This window comes from Brachycentrus maculatus, unplaced genomic scaffold (genome assembly GCF_059751285.1).
Source record: "Brachycentrus maculatus isolate JH-2025_06_01 unplaced genomic scaffold, ASM5975128v1 h1tg000266l, whole genome shotgun sequence".
NCBI classification, from domain to species: Eukaryota; Metazoa; Arthropoda; class Insecta; order Trichoptera; family Brachycentridae; genus Brachycentrus; species Brachycentrus maculatus.
In genome coordinates, this window is record NW_028281017.1 from 887686 (window position 1) to 908996 (window position 21311).

At 32.0% G+C, this 21311-nt stretch overlaps 2 protein-coding genes across 3 annotated transcripts in view; one reads left to right on the forward strand and one right to left on the reverse strand.

The window, feature by feature from the left end:
• Positions 1-7536, reverse strand: part of LOC148305661 (protein CFDP2-like) — a 46576-nt gene extending 39040 nt beyond the window's left edge. The window contains exon 1 of the mRNA XM_088266369.1: positions 6832-7536. Coding sequence (XP_088122495.1) covers positions 6832-7536 — 705 coding nt within the window. The remainder of the gene's footprint in view (positions 1-6831) is intronic.
• pxb (putative Hedgehog signaling attenuator pxb) overlaps positions 1-21311 on the forward strand; it is a 442089-nt gene that overhangs the window by 39010 nt on the left and 381768 nt on the right. The gene's annotated exons all lie outside the window — the stretch shown is intronic.

Consider the following 21311-nt stretch of genomic DNA (forward strand, 5'->3'; position numbering starts at 1 on the left):
GTATATTTGTATACTTAAATATTTATAAAAAATATTTAAAAAAATAAAAACTGATGTGTGGATGGGTTAATTATGTATATTATTTAACTGTTAAAATATCTCGGTAGTATTCAAACGGTTATCTAGAGCCGGCGGGCGGCGGTACTCGTAAAAGTGTGTATTTTAAAAATTTTAATTGCGTTTTGCATTTTTGATACAATCTCGCATTCCTAAGCACAGAGTTACGGAGCGTGAATGGACACATTGAGTTCACATACGCGCAAGACTAATCTTATTTTTGACCATTGTTTAGAGTTAAATGAATTCCAGCAAAGTGACAAATGAACGACGCGTTATCATTTGCTTACGCAAACGAGCAATTTTTTTCAACAATCAGACTACAAATTGTGAGCTATAAAAATACGTACAAGACAATCTCTTCTTCTTCTTCCTTGCTCCATCCCAACTAATCGTCTTTGAAGATTGTTAAGATCAGCTCATATACAACATCACATAGGCCATGCCTTCGAATCATGTCATCTTTCTGTAGCATACGTGAATTTTTAGCATTTTTGTCGACAATGAGACAATAGTGAACTATAGAAATACGTAAAAATGGTCAATGGAGAGCGTTACAGAACCATGATTACTGACTCTTCGTACCTCAGTTGAATGCCGTTGATGTAACAGAGTTGTTGTTTCAACAAGATGGCGCAACATGCCACACAGCGGGTGTCACCATCAATTTATTAGCGGAAATTTGAATTTGTATATATCTAAATAAAATACCCTGTAAATATAAATATTGGTTTGAATCTTATATTATATATATTAAGATGAAAAAAATAAGGATGTTTTCTATCATAAGGGAGGAATGTATGCAAGCGAAAACGACCCTTAATCCGTATTAAATCCCTATTATTCCGTTTTATTTTTCAGCGTAAACAATTGTATTTGTTTGACATTCCCATCTTTAGAGATCGTATTGTCGACATGCAAACACGGAATACGAACGTTGCGCACAGTTTTTTTTTAATGTTTGGTGTACTAACACACATCTTTCTCCATTTTTCTCTGAATCTATTTGTATGATTTAGAATGGTTAAAATCGCTAGCCCCATTTTTGAAATCAAAATCTTTTTTACAGATTTTAAGGGCTTTTTTTAAACAAAAAAGGTCCAGGAACTCATTTCAAGTCAAGCTTTTAACTATTTTTTTTTAATTCAAATATCATTTAAATATACAATACCATATTTTATCGTCATAATAATCGGCAGATATGTATGACGAGATGCATGAACGTGGAAGAGGCGAAGAATGTTTGCAAAGATAGAGTATTGTGGCGTTCTATTTTCTCTGCCTACCACTGCGGAGAAGCGGCGTGATGTTTAGTTAGTTAGTTTATAAATAAAGATACTATAATCCGCTGTTTGGTGTGTTTATGGGCAGGTGGAATCATTGGGCCATATTTTTTTTAAGACGATGCCGGTCTGAATGCAACGGTCAATGGAGAGCGCTACAGAACCATGATTACCGACTTCTTCGTATCTCATTTGAATGGCATTAATGTGACAGAGCTGTAGTTTCAACAAGACGGCGCAACATGCCACACTGCAGGTGGCAGCATAAATTTTAATTTGTATACCTCTAAAAGAAACTCTATATGATAAACTTATCAATATTATATGCAAATAATTCAATATTATAAAAGTTGCTTTCATTGTGTTTTATAATGGTGAAAGCATCCATCTCTATGATAAAAAAATGCAATTTGGGACATACAACAATAAATCCATGCGACAAATAATATATTATATATATATATATATATTGCTCTTCGATACCATCTTAGAATGTGTCGTACAAAAGATGCGAACAAATAATGAAATCCGTACATGTGTTTAGCAAATAATCTTACAACGACAAGGGATGGGCTGTATTCAGAATGGAATTAGAGACCTTTCCAGGATATATACTTGAATAATAAAGTAAAATGTCGGTAATGTTGTTAGTCCTTGCGATGATATCCCGGCAGATATTAGGGTCCTTTGTGATGTGGCGATCAACGGGAACGGGGGTTGGATTTGGGACATGCTTGATTTCGTAATTTACTCCCTTATTTACGTTAGTGGTTATTTGATTGATTTTTTTGCAGATACATTTTGTAACAAGATTCTTTTATAACGTATTATATATTGTACATACTCGTTAATTTAATTTCTTGAATATTTCCCGCAGATACTTTGTGGCACATTTTATAAACTTTATAAAATTAATTAACTTTGTTTTCACCACTTTTTTATTTATACAACATAACCTACTGGTTTCGACAAAAACCTCGTCGTCATCAGGGTTTATTTTAATTAAAAAACATTAAAAACATAAAAAATACTCTCACCAAAAACTTCCACACACCCCGTAAAAATCCTAAATCAATAATAAACCCTGATGATGACCAGGTTCTTGTCGAAACCGGTATGTTAAACTGTATTAATAAAAAAGTTGTGAAAACAAAGTTGATTAATTTTATAAACATTTAATTTCTCTACACAAATAAACATATAATTTTACGAATGTTCATTTTCTTCAATCTCGTAAAGTTTTGAAAAAAGAGTTATTGAATGGTAAAGAGTTAAAAAAATACAAATATAAAAATAAAAAATCTAAATATATCTAAAAAAATCCAATATCCATTCTATAGTAAAATCTGTCATGGAAAGATATAAAAAAATCATTAATTTTACCTCATCGGTGGTTGGCTGGCGAATGAGTTCAGTCTGCGAATATCTCCTTAATGATCAAGATAACACTGCATTTATATGATACAGTGCCCTATGTACCTACTGGTGCGGATACGGGTTTGAAGAAGAACTAATATATTATTTCTACATTGTACTTTTTCAAACTTACTTTTGTATTATACTTTCTTCTTGGTACAAATTGAACTTATTACCCCGTTCTATCTTGTTTGCCTTATTATTTTATTCTGTCTGCTTTAGTTACCTTTACTCTGTTTCAATTTTACCTCTTAAACATTTCATTTTATTTTTACTGTATTTCTGTCATATTTGCTTCTTATTATAGCGTAGCTAACATAAGTTTAGATTATGTTCAAAGGATATTCTTACGTACCTTATTTGCTTTGCTTTTAAAAGTATTCTAAACCATCTCTTTTATTTTATCCTTAAGCGTTGCTTTTATAGTGATGTACACTCATGATACACTCCGGCTGATCACCTTTCCTTCATGTATTAACTAACGATCAAGATAACACTGCGTTTATATAATGCAGTACCCTATGCACCATTAGGGTGCGGATAAGGGTTTGAAATAATGAATTATAATCAAAACCTACCTTATTGATCAGCGTTTCCATGCATTACGCACCAACCACAATTCATCATTTTATTTCAAGCAAAGCTCACTGAACATCCAAAAAAAATCCGTGCATGTAACCTGTAAACCGCTGATATCTTTTAAATAATTTCAGTTGATTCTTTTCATAAATGTTATCCGGTCTACGACATCGTTACTTCGGTAGATATACCTCATTTCAGCCGGTTAACGTACCAGAAAATATTAGGTTATCTACCGCTGGAGATCTCGGTTGGAAGCTAGTCGAGGCGATAATGTCCTCCAGGTTGCAGTGTTTCAAGTGCTTTATTTGCGACCAAAGCACCGAGGACAGTTTCTAACTGAAATTAAGTCCTTTTATCCATGACTCAAGCGTTTTAAGTCGCGTCTTGTGGAAACTGCAACTCGTCTTAAAACTCCATTATGTGAGCTTTAGATTTGTAAAGAAGAAAGTAGGGTTTTTATTGAATACTTTCTAATATAATATATATTTTAAATTACATATAATATGACAATTAACCAAACACAATATTTTTATCTGAGGTCTTTTGTTTTTTCAGTGCGATGCATGCGCGACGTCTGGTGGTAGATTTGCGCAATCTGCTTTACCGACTGTCACAATATTGAGAGTCGGTAATATATGTATTTAATAAAATCTGTAGGTATTTTATTTACATATATATATTTATATATATATATATATATATATATATAGATATATATATAGATATATATATATATATATATATATACATATATATATATATATATATATATATATATATATATATATATATATATATATATATATATATATATATATATATATATATATATATATATATATATATATATATATATATATATATATATATATATATATATATATATATATATATATATATATATATATATATATACATATATATATATATATATATATATATATAAATATATATAAATATATTTATATATATATATTTATATATTATATATATATATATATATATATATATATATATATATATATATATATATATATATATATATATATATATATATATATATATATATATATATATATATATATATGTATATAAATAAATATATATATATATATATATATATACATATATATTTAAATATATATATATATATATATATATATATATATATATATATATATATATATATATATATATATATATATATATATATATATATATATATATATATATATATATATATATATATATATATATATATATATATATATATATATATATATATATACATATATATATAAATAAATATATATATATATATATACTACTACTACTACTACCATCACGCCGTTTCCCCGCAGGGGTAGGCAGAGAGGATGGAACGCCACACTCTTCTGTCCTGACATACACTCCTAGCCTCCTTCACATCCATACATCTAGTCATACATGCCCTCCGATTACGCAGACTTTTGACACCGCCAGATTTTAGGTTCTGATTGATCTGATCGTGCCAAGTCTTTTTCGGTCGTCCACGTTCTGTTTTCCCTCTCACATTCGCCACATATATTTTCTTAGTCATTCTCTCGCTATCCATTCGCTCCACATGTCCATACCACCGCAAAGAGCTCTTTCTAATCTTTTCAATTATTCCTCGTTCAGCCTTACATTCCTTTCTTATATCATCGTTTTTAATTCTGTCATACAATGATTTTCCACACATTCGTCTGAGGGAGCGCATTTCAACAGCATTCACTCTGCTTTCATCCTTCCTTTGCCAGTTCCATGTTTCGCTTCCATACATTAGTGTCGGTACTAGCACGCCGTTGTGAACCGCTAGCTTGGCTTCCATGGACATATTCTTATTCCCAATCACTCTGTTAAAAGCACCATTTATTCTATTCCCTGCATTCACTCTTCTCTCAATATCCTTATCCACTTTTCCATCCCTTGTGAACATGCTTCCTAGATATAAAAATTCTTGCACCTGTTCTAGGGATTCATTGTGCACGATAATCTTGCATTCTGTCAAATCTTTCTCTCTTTCAAACACCATGACCTTTGACTTACCTTCATTCATTGCCAGATCATTTTCCATACATACATCGTACATTCTTGACACTATTAGTTGCAAGTCCTCCGCGCTGCTCGCTAGCAGTACGGCGTCATCCGCATACAGCAAGCAACTAACAGTTATATTCATCATTTTCGCTCCGACTCCCATACTTTCAATCTCTTTCATACAATGGTCCATATAAAGATTAAACAACCATGGTGACATTACACATCCCTGCTTTACGCCTTTGGATATTGCAAACCATGATGTAATGTCCCCATTCACTCTTATACTAGCTGTGCTGCCCTCGTAGAGGGAAGCAACTGCTTGTATAAGTTTATTGTCTACTCCATATTTTTCCAGCACGCTCCATAATTTTATCCTATCAACCTTATCATACGCTTTCTGCAAATCCACGAAAGCACAGAAGAGTTTCTGATTTTTAGCCAAAAACTTTTCCGTCAGCATTCGTAGTGCAAAAATTTGATCTGTACAACCTCTTCCACTCATAAAAGCACCTTGCACATCCCAAATCCGTTTTTTCGTCACCATTCTAACTTTTTCAATTATAATCTTACTATAGAGTTTACCGACAGAGCTTAGCAGGCTTATCGCCCTATAATTCCCACACTCTGCGCGAGATCCCTTTCCCTTGAATAGAGGCATGATTACTGCCCGTCTCCAATCCAGAGGTGTGTATCCTTCCTCAAGACACAGGTTAAATAGTCTGTGAATCCATGTGAGGGTGGTCAGTCCACCACATTTTACAAACTCTATAGCAATATTATCATACCCAACAGCCTTACCGTTATGCATTAATTTTAAGGCATTCGTTATTTCTGACATACTTATCTCACATACCATACACTCACTCACCCTTGCCTCTATGGGTGTCTCGGTGGAGACATTGCCGTTACTTTCATAAATTTCCATAAAGTATTCTTTCCATCTTTCTTTCATTTCACTTTCATTCGTCAATATTTTACCATCATTTGATTTGATAACTTTCATACCTCCATTTTCAGTCTCATTCTTTGCGTTCTTTACCTCTTTCCAGAAAAGCTTAATGTTTTCTTGAAAGTGGGTTGACATTTTCATACCTTCTTCTCTCTTTAGACGATCTTTCCGTTCTTTTACTCCCATTTTCACTTTTCTCTTACATTCTTTATACCGATCTTTCATTATTTTAAAAAGTTCACTCTTAACATCGTTAACTGCTAACATATTTAGCCAAGCATTCTTCTTCTCAGAGACAAGTCCTTTCATGCCCTCATCCCACCATGCATCTCCTTTTTTTCTACCTTGGATCGCAACTCCACATACACTCTTTGCTGACTCATACATACACGATTTGATGTGCTCCCAGGTATCGTCTACATTCATATCCATATTCCTTACATTCAATCTTTCATTCACTTCCCTTTCATACGACTTACTTACATTCTCGACTTGTAGTTTTTCAACTTTGACTCTAGATGAAACCGGAACAGTTTTGTTCCTGGACCGCCATCCACGGAACAGAATTACTCTCGATACGACGAGGAAATGGTCCGACTCCATTTCAGCCCCTCTAAATACTCTCGTATCGATTGTATTTCTCCTCAATCTCGAGTCAACAACAACATAATCGATTATGGTCCTTTCATTCCCTCTCTCCCACGTATACTGATGGATCCCCTTGTGATCGAAAAAAGTATTCGAAATAAAGAGGTTCCATTCCAGACACAACTCGAGCAGACTATTCCCATTACCATTCGTTCTGTTATCACCAAACATACCTAAGGCTGATTCGAAGCCATCCCTCCGAGTGCCTACCCATCCGTTAAAATCACCTGCTAGAATCACTCTTTCATTCGATCTTCTATTTGTCAGCACTTCTCTTACACTCTCCCAGAACTCTCGTTTCACATCCTCAGAAGATGAGTTCACAGGAGCATACCCTATTACGATAAGGATACTCGTGACTCCAATCTTGAAGGAGATCCACATGAGCCTGGCACTTATACATTTGTATTCTTTCATACACTCTACCATTCTTGGGGATAGTAGCGCCGCGACGCCCTGACTCGCCCGCTCTGTGTCCTGTACTCCAGACCACAGAACAAGCGTGTCATTATGCTCCAACGTACCACTTCCCCTTTTCATGCATTCGCTTACATATATATATATATATATATATATATATATATATATATATATATATATATATATATATATATATATATATATATATATATATATATATATATATATATATATATATATATATATATATATATATATATATATATATATATATATATATATATATATATATATATATATATATATATATATATATATATATATATATATATATATATATATATATATATATATATATACATATATATATATACATAATCAGGTATGTCAAATACTTGAATATCGTCTCTTCTTGTAATAATCGTCGAGTACGTATGAGGAGATGCATGAATGTGGAAGAGGCTAAGAATGTTTGCAAAGACAGAGTGGTGTGGCGTTCGATTCTCTCTGCCTACCCCCGTGGAGAAGCGGCTTGATGGTTAGTTAGTTTTTAGTTTTATATATATAAACAAAAAATCAAATTAAAAATATTACCACAAAGTGACCGCCTAAGCAATCAATCGACGATTTTTTCTCAACTCTGGAAAGCGACTTTTTTTCAATAGTAACTTGATATTTACCATAAGTGACTTGATATTTACCACTGTTTAAAATTATGATTTTTAACGTTTTCTTAAACAGTTTTACGTGAATTTTAAAGTTGAATATATTATTACACAAAAAATATTCCTTCAATAAATGCGAAAAAATTTCAATCATAATTTTTGTTTAATCTGAATTTTTATTTCATTGATATCCGATTTCAATACACATAAGATTTCTGCTTTTTTTAAGTAATGTACAGATATGAATAATATTTTTGATAAAATATATTTATTGAGTGCCTATGAAGTATGCATTTCATCGCAATCAAAATATCCTTCCACAAGTTGCTAATAATATTTCTAGAGAGGGCAGTGATAACGTTTTCTTCAAATTTCCCATTTTCTTTTACAAAGTGAAGTTGAAAATTTATGAAACCAGGTGGAAACTCTCTTAATTTTATTTTCCACCTTAAGGAGCGTGCCCACTGTGCATAAAGCTCGAATCCGGTAAATTTAACCGAGGGTTAAATACCAAAAACACTCTTTCGATTTTACAGTCACCTTAAAAATGGCGTAATTTAGAATGATTTATCACAAGGAATACGGGAATTCGTTAAGGCGTCATTCTTCGAAAATTTACCGAATTTCGTTACCAAGTTGCTAAGTTTTTACTTGCATTTGTGACATCGTAATATAGATGAAGAAGAATATGGAAGTCTGGGTATTACGTAAGCAACTTAACCCAGACTTCCAAATTTTTCATCATCCATGTTAATTTGTCGAAAATGTTAAACAACTACCAGTGGAGAAACCCAGATTTTTGAACAAGTATTTTGACACACACAAAATGTTTTGAAGTTTTTTTTTATTTTGATAGTTAGACTCTATTTATTGTTTCGGCATTAACTTTGTGGTAAGACATGTTACAATGATTAAAGAAAAAACTTCGGTTTTTACCACTTGAGTTTTATTATGGACTACATGTTTCAGAAGTTAAACTTCTATCATTAAGGCCTGTATAATAACTATATATTTAAGTTATTATACAGACCTGAATGATGGAAGTTTAACTTCTGAAACATGTAGTCTATAATAAAACTCAAGTGGTAAAAAACGAAGTGTTTTCTTTAATCATTATAGTTAGACTCCATTATTTTTTAATAGGTTAAGTTTATTTTTTTGTCCGCCTCCGTAGTGTAATGGTCAGCACGCTCGGTTACCTTTCTGGAGGTTCCGGGTTCGATTTCCAAGGAGGGTAAAATAAATATTAGTGATTTTTTCACTGTAATATTTATTTAAAATTACCATGGATTGGTACCTGAAGCGGAGGGCTGATCACCTTTCCTTCATGTATAAACGATCAAGATAACACTGCGTTTATATGACAGTGCCCTATGTACCATTTGGGTGCGGATAAGGGTTTTATATATATTTATATATAAGTTTATTTTTACACACTAATCTCATTGTTTCTGCTTGCTTGTTTTTTAACAACTGAACAACTGTATATTTTTGCGAAAATAACTCCTAAATGGATATAATCCAAACTTGTGAACGAGTATTTGGACACACTCAAAATGTTAATTTTTATTTTTTTAATTAAAAAAAGAAATATTTTTGTTTTTATTATTCACAAAAATACTTCAATTTCATACTATTTCTGTGAGCCTTGGCAGCTCATCATTAAAAATAGGTATCAAACTGTGGTAGAGAATGTTCGAACCCACAATCCATGACTCGAGTCCGCGACATCAACCACGGGACCACAACCAGATACAATGATGGATATTTGAAGAGATTTGAAGGATTATGAAAAAAAAAGAAGAGTATTAACTGGTTTTAACGTACGCGATTGGTCTGATGTTTAATATAGATACATCTACCCTAATATTGCGATAAAAATATTTGTTCTAGACCGTTACTCAAACTTGGCTGAAATTCGTCTTGTTTGAGCAATAAATAGACGAGTTTCTGAGTGGTCAGCATAATACTACAAGTTTGGTACGCACCCCCTTCCTGCCATTACGGAACCCTTGAATCTCTGCCAAATTCATTTCCATAACTGTTCGAATTCAGACTGCCCACTGTAGCAGTCTGGGTTTGAACAGATATGGAATGTGGCTAATGGATGACTCCTACTTTTCCGGCTACACGATTAAGACTATGGTGTTCGTTACATTTTCTAGATTCAGCTGACTAAAACTAACTATCCTCTTGAATCACTAGAATTTCACTAGAGACATCTATTGGCGAGATGAAAGAAGCTTTTTTTAAGCAGAAACTCTTTCAATCTAGTGAAATTCTATATATGTATATATATATATATATTTATATATATATATATATATATATATATATATATATATATATATATATATATATATATATATATATAAATATATATATATATATATATATATATATATATATATATATATATATATATATATATATATATATATATATATATATATATATATATATATATATATATATATATATATATATATATATATATATATATATATATATATATATATATATATATATATATATAAATATATATATATATATATAGAAGTTCCAAGAATTTGAGTAGTGTGGTTATCAATCATGGATAGAATCGGTGTATGTAATAAGTGTATGACGGTCGTAAGACCCGTAAATGCCCAGACTTCCATATTCTTCTTCATCTATGGTGAGATGTCAAAAAAATAATCTAAAAAAAATAACTCCTATAATTGGAGATAATCTAAATTTGTGAACAAGTACTTGGACACTCTCAAAATGTTATAAATTAAATACTTTCGATTTAAGTTTTACTTGGTAAATACCACTTTTTCTTAAAATCTATTGTGATACATATTTCTACTCATTCCACATAATTTTCAAACACCTTAAGATGAAAAAGCTTAATTTATCAACGGTGTAATTTACATTCGTTGGTTGTTAGCGAACCTAGTGACAAAAGTGATTCGCTAGTTCGGACAGGGCTGTAGCATGTAAAATATGTCGAGAGCGCGTTCTTGCGTGTTCCGTGTTAGCGCACATCCCAGATCCGGATCACTTCATCAAGATTTATTAGCGCCCGACCTCATCCGGCACCGGTTGAAGGACAGCCCTAACATTTTTTAGGGGCGAAAGGACTTAAACTTTTTACAGGACCGACTCCGCCCTGACGAGGGTACATTGTCGCCTCGAAGTCCAATTTCACCGGCACAAACTAACTTGTCTACAAAAAAACTTTAATGATTTACTCGGACGATGTAAAGAAAAATAACGCTGTTGTAACTTATGCCTTTATTAGGAAGGATAAGAGACTTTTTGCGTAGATTTGTCAATTAAGGACACATCTGTGACAAAAGGGAGTACTAGATTTTATTTCCGTGTATTTCCATGTATCTTTACTTCCACGTATAGAAGTAAACATACTACTTTTAATCCTACTACTACAATAACGCCGTTTTCGAGAGAGGATGGAACACCAAACTCTTCTGCCTGACACACACACTCCTTATTTCCTTCACATTCATATACAAGTCCTCCGAATACGTGGCATACAAGTCCTCCGAATTCGTGGACTTTTGACACCACCAGATTTATTGATCTAATTGTGCCAAGTCTTTTTCGGCCATCCTCTTTGAATTTTTAGGTTTTTCTCGAGATGTCTTTCGAGGATCCAAGGCAATCGTCTGGTTTATAATATGTTCAGGTTCATCTCAATTGCCTTTCCTCTACCTCACTATTGATGCCAATTACACCCAGGCTTCCAAGAATGCGTGAACTCTCTATTTAGGACACTCCAGCTGACCATCTAATTTTTATAAAATAAAACAACTTTGTTTTAACCATTTTTTATTGTTTATTCACTTTTTTGTCACTTTTTATTGGTTTCAACAAGAACCTTGTCATCATCAGGGTTTATGTACTAATTCTAATTCAAATACTCATAGTTAAGGTTTAGATAATTACCCTTCCCTTACGATACCAAAAACTTCCACGCACTCCGTATGAAATTACACCATATGAAAATGTGATTTAAAAATTTGATTTAAAAAACGGGAGAAAACTCCTAAATGTTACTTTTATTGAGCATTACGCCGAGAACATGTATAAATAATGTAAAAACAATAATAATAATAATGAATTTGGATAACTTATATAGCGCCATTTTCGTAAAAAAATACCTCAAGGGTGCTTCACTGTGAATGAATCGGGGAAAATATTATGGTGGAAATGATTTAGCAAATAAATGTGTATGATGTATATAATAATGTATGAATATATTGCTTGTATCTATAAAGCTTATAAAATGTGCCACAAAGTATATGCGAAAAACATTCAAGAAATGACCATCCAATCATTCGCTTTTCAGCATTCGCTCATTTTATATATCCGGGTTTTAATTCAACAACGAACATCTTGCTTATGAGTAAACTCGCCCACCTTTCTACTACGAACGAGGTTATCCCTAAGTCTGTTAACTGGACTAGAGACGAGAATTGGTAATATTTTTTTAAAGTCCTTTTCAGAAGGATTAAGCCCTTAAAAATATTGTATTTTTATGCAAATCCAAAGATGAAAATCCCTTTTTATTATTATCATTATTATAAAGGGTTGTGTTTGAGAGCTTTACGGCGTATTAATTCACTCTTTTCACGTCGAATTTTGCAATTCCCATTCTTCTTCACTTCATTATTCTTTTAAATTCCATTATTATACGGCTCCACCGAATTTCTCCTGTATTTTATTTTCCAAATTTACTCTGTTGACATTCCGTACATTGTCACCGTTTTAGCCCATGCGCAAACAATTTCAATATAAAGAAATTATTTCCTTCCATTTGCCCACAGAACGTTTGGCAGTCTTTGTTCATACTTAGAGAACCGTAGCTCAGCGCAGACCCTATTTTTACCGAGATTTAACCGAAAAAAAAACGGCTTTTCAAATGTTTTGATCCGGTTCAATTGTTTTGGCTGTTCCAATGACGATATAAGTCCTAAACCTTTGTTCAAATAAAAATTTGGAAACCTTTATATAATGCAAAAATATTTTATGTTTTTAATATTAAAGCATTTATTATTTTAAATATGATGCGTTCTCTAAAACGAATGTAGGTACTGAAAAACGATGTGTGATAGATGTTTGAATGGTGGAATAAGGAAATAATGCAATGCTGTGATAACCATTATCGATAAAATTATTTTTTTAAAAATAGGATGGTTTGGAATCGAATGAGTGAAGAAAGAGTAGTAAGACAAAATAAATGAAAGCGCTATAATGATATGTCTCCTAAGTATGAAAGAATAATATTAATAAAACCCTTGTCCGCACCCCAATGGTGCATAGGGAACTGCTTCATACAAACGCAGTGTTATCTTGATCGTTTACACATGAAGCAAAGGTGATCAGCCCTCCGCTTCAGGTACCAGTCCATGGTAGTATTGAATAAATATTACAGTGAAAAAATCACTTATATTTATTTGACCCCCCTGGGAATCGAATCCGGGACCTTCAGAACGGTAGCCGAGCGTGCTGACCATTACACTATGGAGGCGGACGAAATATTGCGAACAAATTTTTACTTTATTTGACCAGTGATCGCATTTCGTCGTCCCGGGTTCGATTCCCAAGGGGGGTAAAAATAAATATAAGTGATTTTTTCACTGTAATATTTATTCAATATTACCATGGACTGGTACCTGAAGCGGAGGGCTGATCACCTTTCCTTCATAAGTAAAACGATCATGATAATACTGCGTTTATAAGACACAGTGCCCTATGCACCATTGGGGTGCGGATAAGGGTTTTATTATTATTTATATTTTGAGTGTGTTTAAATACTTCACATAAAGTTTTCTCAATCCAACATGGATGGCTATATGGCACACAATGTACTGTGTCATGAGGTTGATCAATATATCTAGGAGTTCCGAAAATATGAGTAGTGTGCTTGTCAATCAGTAGTATGATGATCAATGTAATCACTTAACCATCCTATGACAACCATATTGATCTATGTTTATATGTCGAAATGAATACATTTGTTATTCTAATATATTAAATTATGTTCCACCATGAAATGTCAAAAAAAAACTTTAAAAAAAAACTAAATATAAATACGACTAGTTTTGGGGACATCTGTAGTACTCAAAACTAGTCGTGTTTACATAAATAAACTTGAAAAAAGTCATAAATAAACGTTTTTTACTGTATTTATTGATTTGGCGTTTGATTTGTAGAACTCCATTTTAATTTATGTATAATTTTTAAATCGAACACAGATTTTTTGAGTCTACTAAGTTGTATTTTATTAACATAAGCACATAAAAAATTATACTGTGACATTTGTTTCGCCTTGTTAGGGCATTATCAAACGAATGTGAAGATCAACCTACATCCCCCATTAGCTACTGTTGTCTCCCATAAATTATTGATGCACGTGTTAAAACTGTCACTTAGAATTGTATAGCTACATAAGGACTGTAGTCCATTTGATCTTCACATTCGTTTGATAATGCCCTAACAAGGCGAAACAATTGTCACAATATAAGTTTTAATTTGTTTTTTTTTTTGATAAAATACAACTTAGTAGACTCAAAAAATCTGTGTTTGATTTAAAATTAATACTTACATAAGTTTTTTAATGTTTTTAAATTGTATTTTAAATATTAATTTTATATTTAGTCCATATAATATTCATCTCCTATTTATAAAAAAAAATTCTGGATTACTGAAAAAGTGTAATATTTTTAAAAGGCTGTAAGCGAGAGCGTTAGTTACACCGCAGCTTTTTTTCGTAAATTGTGCAATGGGTCCCCTAGGGTGCTCGAGGTTAGCCGAAAAATCCCGAGAATTCCCGTCTACCTACCTGCAAAAGAGTCGGATGACGAAGGTCCGTGGGTTGACGCAGGGTTGACGAAATAATCCTAAGTGATACGAATGCAAGCCCACAATGAGTCGGAGGTGACATCTTTAGTGTTAAATATGTATTAATTTATGGGCAGCCGGGAGCTTCTGGGCTCTACTCAATTTAAAAAACGAGTTTTTTTCCGTTTTTATATTTCGACTTAATTTAAGCTCTTGGAAGAATTTTATAATAAGCTTTTTATTCGTAAGCTCCTGAATATTTTGTTCATGAATTGATCAGTTACATCTCAAAAAACATATAGTTTTATGATTCGTAATATTAATAATAATTATAGTAATAATTAAAATTATTTTGGATAGTTTATATAGCGCCATTTTCGTAAAATACTACCTCAAGGGCGCTTCACTTTGAATGAATTAGTTAAAATAAGATAATAATGCTACCACTACTACTACCATCACGCAGTTTAACCACAGGAGTAGATAGAGAGGATAGAACTCCACACTCTTCTGTCCTGGCGTACACTCCTCGCTTCATTCACATCCAATTATCTAGTTATACATGCCCTACAATTATGTAGACTTTTAATTATTTTAGGTTCTGATTGATCTGGTCATGCCTTTTCGGCCACCTTCTTTTTGAGTTCTCTCTCCCACATTCGCCAAATATACTGTCCAAGTCATTATCTTGTTATCCGTTTGATCCACATGTCCATAACACGTAAAATAACTTTCCTCAATCATTTAAATTGTCCCTAGTTCAGCCTTGCATTCATGTTCATTAATATCGTCACTTTTGTATTCTGCAATACAACGATTTTCCACACATTCGTCTGAAGGAACCCACTCCAACTGCGTTTACTCAGCTTTCATCCTTCATTTGCCAGTTCCAAGTTTTGTTTCAATTGACACACTTTTATTTGGAATCACTCTGTTCAAAGCACCATATATTCTTTTCTTGCATTCACTCTCCTCTCAATATCTTTATCCAATTTTTTATCCCTTGAAAACATGCTTTCTAGATATAACTTGGCCAGTATAGGTATGTAGTAATATAAGGATTTTTTTTATTTACAAAATTTTGAATATATATTCCAAATACTTGTACACAAATCTGGATTATCTCAAATTATAGGAGTTATTTTTCATTTTATTTCAGCCCGGTAAATACCCAGGCTTCCATATTCTTTTTAGAAGTTTTTGGAGTGTGTGGAAGTTTTTTGTAAGGGAATGTAATTAAATATGAGTATTTTAATATTTTAGAATTTAATAAACCCTAATGATGACAAGGTTTTGTCAAAACCGGTAGGTTTAAGTGTACTTATAATAAAAAAGTGGTTAAAACGAAGTTATTTATTGATTTGGCGTTTAAAATGTATCTCCATTTTAATTTATGTTTTAATTTTAAATCAAACAGATTTTTTGAGTGTACTTAGTTGTATTTTATTAACAAAAACACATAAAAATTATACTGTGACAATTGTTTGATGATGCCCTAACAAAGCGAAACAATTGTCACAATATAATTTTTTATGTGTTTTGTTAATAAAATGCAACTTAGTACACTCAAAAAATCTGTGTTTGATTCAAAATTAATACATAAATTAAAACAAAGTTGTTAAATTTTATAAAGTTTATAAAATGTGCCACAAATCTGCAAAACACATTCCAAAAAGAAATTCCATATTTTTCTTCATCTTTGTTTGTTCACGTGTCAAAAAATGTAATACGAAATTCTAAGTAATTTAAACCATTTTTTATAGAAATATGGTGACGAAATATTTAATATACGCCTTAAATATGTGTAATTTATTGGCATCCTACTTAATTCCTCGAAATGAGATTTGTAAAACAGGGTCGAAATAAATAAATTAAGTCAACGAACCTTGTTAAGAACCACGTGTGACATGTTTATCAGGAAGCATCAGGGTACATAATGAACCCCCAAACATATCCTTGTCACCAGATGACAGCTCTGTGCCTTGTGACGGTCCTGGGGAGGGGAGACAGCGAGGCTGCCTTGCGCATGTATACGACTATACATACATATATGGTATATTGCATAGGACTCATTACTTGAATTTTTGGAAAATTAATTAAATTAATTTTTGTATTATTTTTTGACATCTCATCAAAGATGAAGAAGAATATGGAAGTCTGGTCATTTACAGTCAGTTACATTTAAAAACACATTTCTTTGCTAAATCATTTCCACCATAATATTTTCCCCAATTCATTCACAGTGAAGCGCCCTTGAGGTATTTTTTTACGAAAATGGCGCTAAATAAGTTATCCAAATTTATTATTATTATTATTCTTACGGAGCTGACGACCGTCATAGCCTGGTTTAAGTGATCACTTTACACACGTGTAACATTCACCAATTCTACCCATTATTGAAAACCATACTACTCAAATTCTTGGAAGTTCTATATATATGATCCAATTTCGAAACATTGTTCTTGAATCACTAGAACTTCACTAGAGACATCTATTGGTGAGATGAAAAGAAGTTTTTTATTGAGCAGAAACTCTTATATCATGAGATGTCAAAAAATAGTATGAAAATAACTCCTATAATTGGAGGTAATCCAGATTTTGTGAACAAGTTTTTGGACACACTCAATATGATGTAATTAATTTTTGATCAGGTTATGCAAACGACTTGTCATATAATGACCCTAGTTATATTATTAACTTTGTGGAAAAACATGATGATTTAAATATTTAAAAAATAAAATCAAACACTTATATATAAGACATAATTTTTGTTGACCAGTTAAACAAAACGGGACGCTAGTTTTATTATTTTTTTATTTGGCTCTAACCTTGTGGAAAAACACGAAGATAAAATATTTGAAGAAAAACGATTTTTGAGTTAATTAAATAAGACTAAATAAACATTATTTGATTTCACATTTAATATATAAATTTAAATTGGGGTCCTACAAATTAAACGCCAAAACTATAAGTAAAATGTTATATTTCTAATTTAACCATATCTTACCACGAATTCCATGCTGAAACAAGAAAACAAGAAATGATATAACACAGAATCTTGATGATTAATCGCAACGTAAAGTATGTAGGTCCGAGTGATCGATGATTTTTGACAAAGGCATCTAGGATTTAGAAATCAACCAAACATTCTTATCTCCGAAGCCGATCAAAGAATGGGACCGTATTTTACATTATTTCTGTCATGTCAATATTCCATATTTGCTGATGTGACAGTCGATAATCGTGATCAATGTCCATAGACTTTTGTCGTTATATCTATTTTTTATTCCCAATACCTGATATACTTTTACGGATTTTTTTCACAACCTTTTTAAAATTCGTTATATCGAGTTTCCACCATATTATTTCATTTGCGATTAGTTCCAACGATAATTTCTTAACGATCGAAACAGTATTAACCCTTTGGTCACTATGACTTTTGGGGTACTATGCCAAAAATACTGCGATTTCGAACTTAAATACATTTTGACATCATTTTTTGTATTTCTAATATTCAATAAATATATTCAAAACAAATGCTCAACATGCATGATGAAGAATATGGAAGTCTGGGTATTCACAGGGCTCATGACCTGTCATAGGCTAGTTTTATGATCAGTTTACACACGGGCGACATTTTTTTTCCAAATAAATGAGGAATATTTGTGTTTTTTATTACATACAAAAATACTTCAATTTCATACTATTTCTGTGAGCCTAAGCGGCTCATTATTAGAAATAGGTATCAAATTGTGGTAGAGAGCGTTCGAACCGAAAAACTCTGACTTAAGAGTCCACGACACTAACCGCGGGACCACAACCCGACACGATATTTACCATTCTATCCATGATTGACAACCACACTACTCGAATTTTTGGAACTCCTAGATATATGATCAATCGCATGAGACAGTACATGTGAGTTCACAACAGCCTTCTATGTTAGCAGAGACCTTTTTTGTATTTCTCGTCAAAGTACTGAAAGTCGATAAATTAATTTTTGGTAGTCAAAGGGTTAAATTAAACCTGAATTATGATAATTTTCAATGTTATTACTTTTTCGCAAATAATAAATTTTATTGGTTAAAAGCTCCTGGTATGAATTATGCGATATGTTTTGTACGCCAATTTGGTTATGGCGTTCTAGAAATAATTTTAAATCAGTTTTCTGTGTGCGGATACAATTTGGAATGTCACGGTTCATATATTTGAGCAATCCGAGTGTAAAATGACTGCGAAAACGGACCGCTAATGAATTCCGCCCACTAAACAGCGATACGAGTGATTTTGGACACGTGTTTTTATCGAAAGAGTGATTTTATACACATATTTTGTGGGAAGGGTAAATTCTGACATGTACCCGTTTTGCTGTGCGGTTATTGATGGACAGTTTTTTTTTTTTTATTTTTTACTTTTAGCTTGTCGTTTTTTTTCTTTTTGCTCTTTACCGAAATGTAATAATTATATATCCAAAATCAAAAACGGTTATTGGATTGAATTCTACTTTATTTCCATACAATTGATAATATTTACATATTTACATATATATGAACGTTCATTCATTCAATCAAACAGTCAAGTGTTTGATAATGACTTAATAAGACGAAACGCGTCACATATTATTATATACATATATCGCTCACTCCTCTCAAGAACGTCATAAACCAAAAATCGTCCATTTTCAGTTGTGCATGTTTTCGGAATGCCCAGAAATGTACTATATCCTAGCAAAAGAGGCATATTTTTTACTTAATATTTACCCGCTCCAGGGCAGAAAATGTTGCTTTTGCATTTTGAAGGAAAGGTATTGTTCAATAATTTTTTTAAATTTACTAAATATTTTTCAAATGGAGAAAAAACCTTAAGGTTTTACCTAAAATGATCCGTTGCAAAGTAAAAAGTTCAATTAGTGACTTGGTATTTATTTTTAAAACATTGTATTATATTTTTAAAGTTTGAAAACGTTGTCCTGAAAAATCAAGTTTTTTGATTTATGACGTTCTTGAAAAGAGTGAGCGATATGTTCATAAAAGTAGAATTCTTTCCAATAACCGTGTTAATTTTGGATATATTACCAAACAATTCAATATGGAATTCTACCAACTGTCTGCAGTTACAATAAATGTGCTAATTATAATATTTATCTTCTTCTAACCCTTATCCGTACCCAATGGTGCATAGGGCACTGCATCGAAAAGGAGCAAAAGAAATGATAATCAGCCTTGCACTTCGAGTTATAAAATAAATACTAAATTTATAAATAATAAATATAAAATAAAGACTGAAAAATCCTTTATATATATTTTTTCCCTCTTGGGAATCGAACCCGGGACCTCGCATGGTAACCTTGCATACTTACCACTACTCTATGCAGACGGATAAAAATATTATTCATCGGATGTGTCAAATACTTGAAAGCGGTCAGGTCTGTAGGAGAAGATGCATGAATGAGAAAGAGGCGATTTTTTTTGCAAAAACAAATACAGTAGTGTGGCGTTCTATTTTGTCTGCAGGCATTAACTTTATGGAATAACATGATATTCTGTTATTAAAATAAAACACTTGTATAATACCACTTTTTGAGTTAATTAATGCAAGCACGACTAGTTTCGAGAACGTCCTATGTTCTCATACAATATATTTGCCTTTACCTTACTAATGCGTGAACTAAACTGAAATAGGCAGATTAAAATATTGGTAACTAGTTGTTATGTTAGTAATAGTCATATTACTAAAATTTTTGTTAAAATAGTTTTTTTTAACTGCTTTTTTCATATATTATTAGATTAAAACCAATATTTTTAGCTTTTCCACTTTTTTTTATTTCACCAGCGACCGGGTTTCGTCGTTACCGACATCATCAGACTGGTGGGAGGCTATACAAATTGTTATGTTATATATAAAACAAGGCAGGAGTTGATAACCATGATTTGATATAATTTTTTTGAGAAATTAATTTAATTTTAGTGAATTTAAGTATTGTATGATATTAAAAATATTTTTTATAAAGGTTTTTTGTATTGAGAGCACGATTTTATATAAAGTTATATTAGATTTGCATTTTTTGTGAGTGAATTTAAATTATGTAACAAAGTATCAGGAACTGCTGGTTGACGGCTCCCTCCACTACGCTGCGGTTGTCCGGGGCAAGTCCGAAGTTCTATGAAATGTAAATTTCCCGGCAGTCATTTCTTATCGACAAGACATTAAGGCATCTATTGTTTCTTTTCTAATGGGTAAAGTAAGGGAGAATGAATGTGTGTTACTTGATCATTTAATATGTCTTTATTGAGACAATTTTTTAACCTATTTATTTCCAAAATTTCGTGCCTATCTAATTTTTTACCTTTACTACATTTATTATTACACTACACTACATTT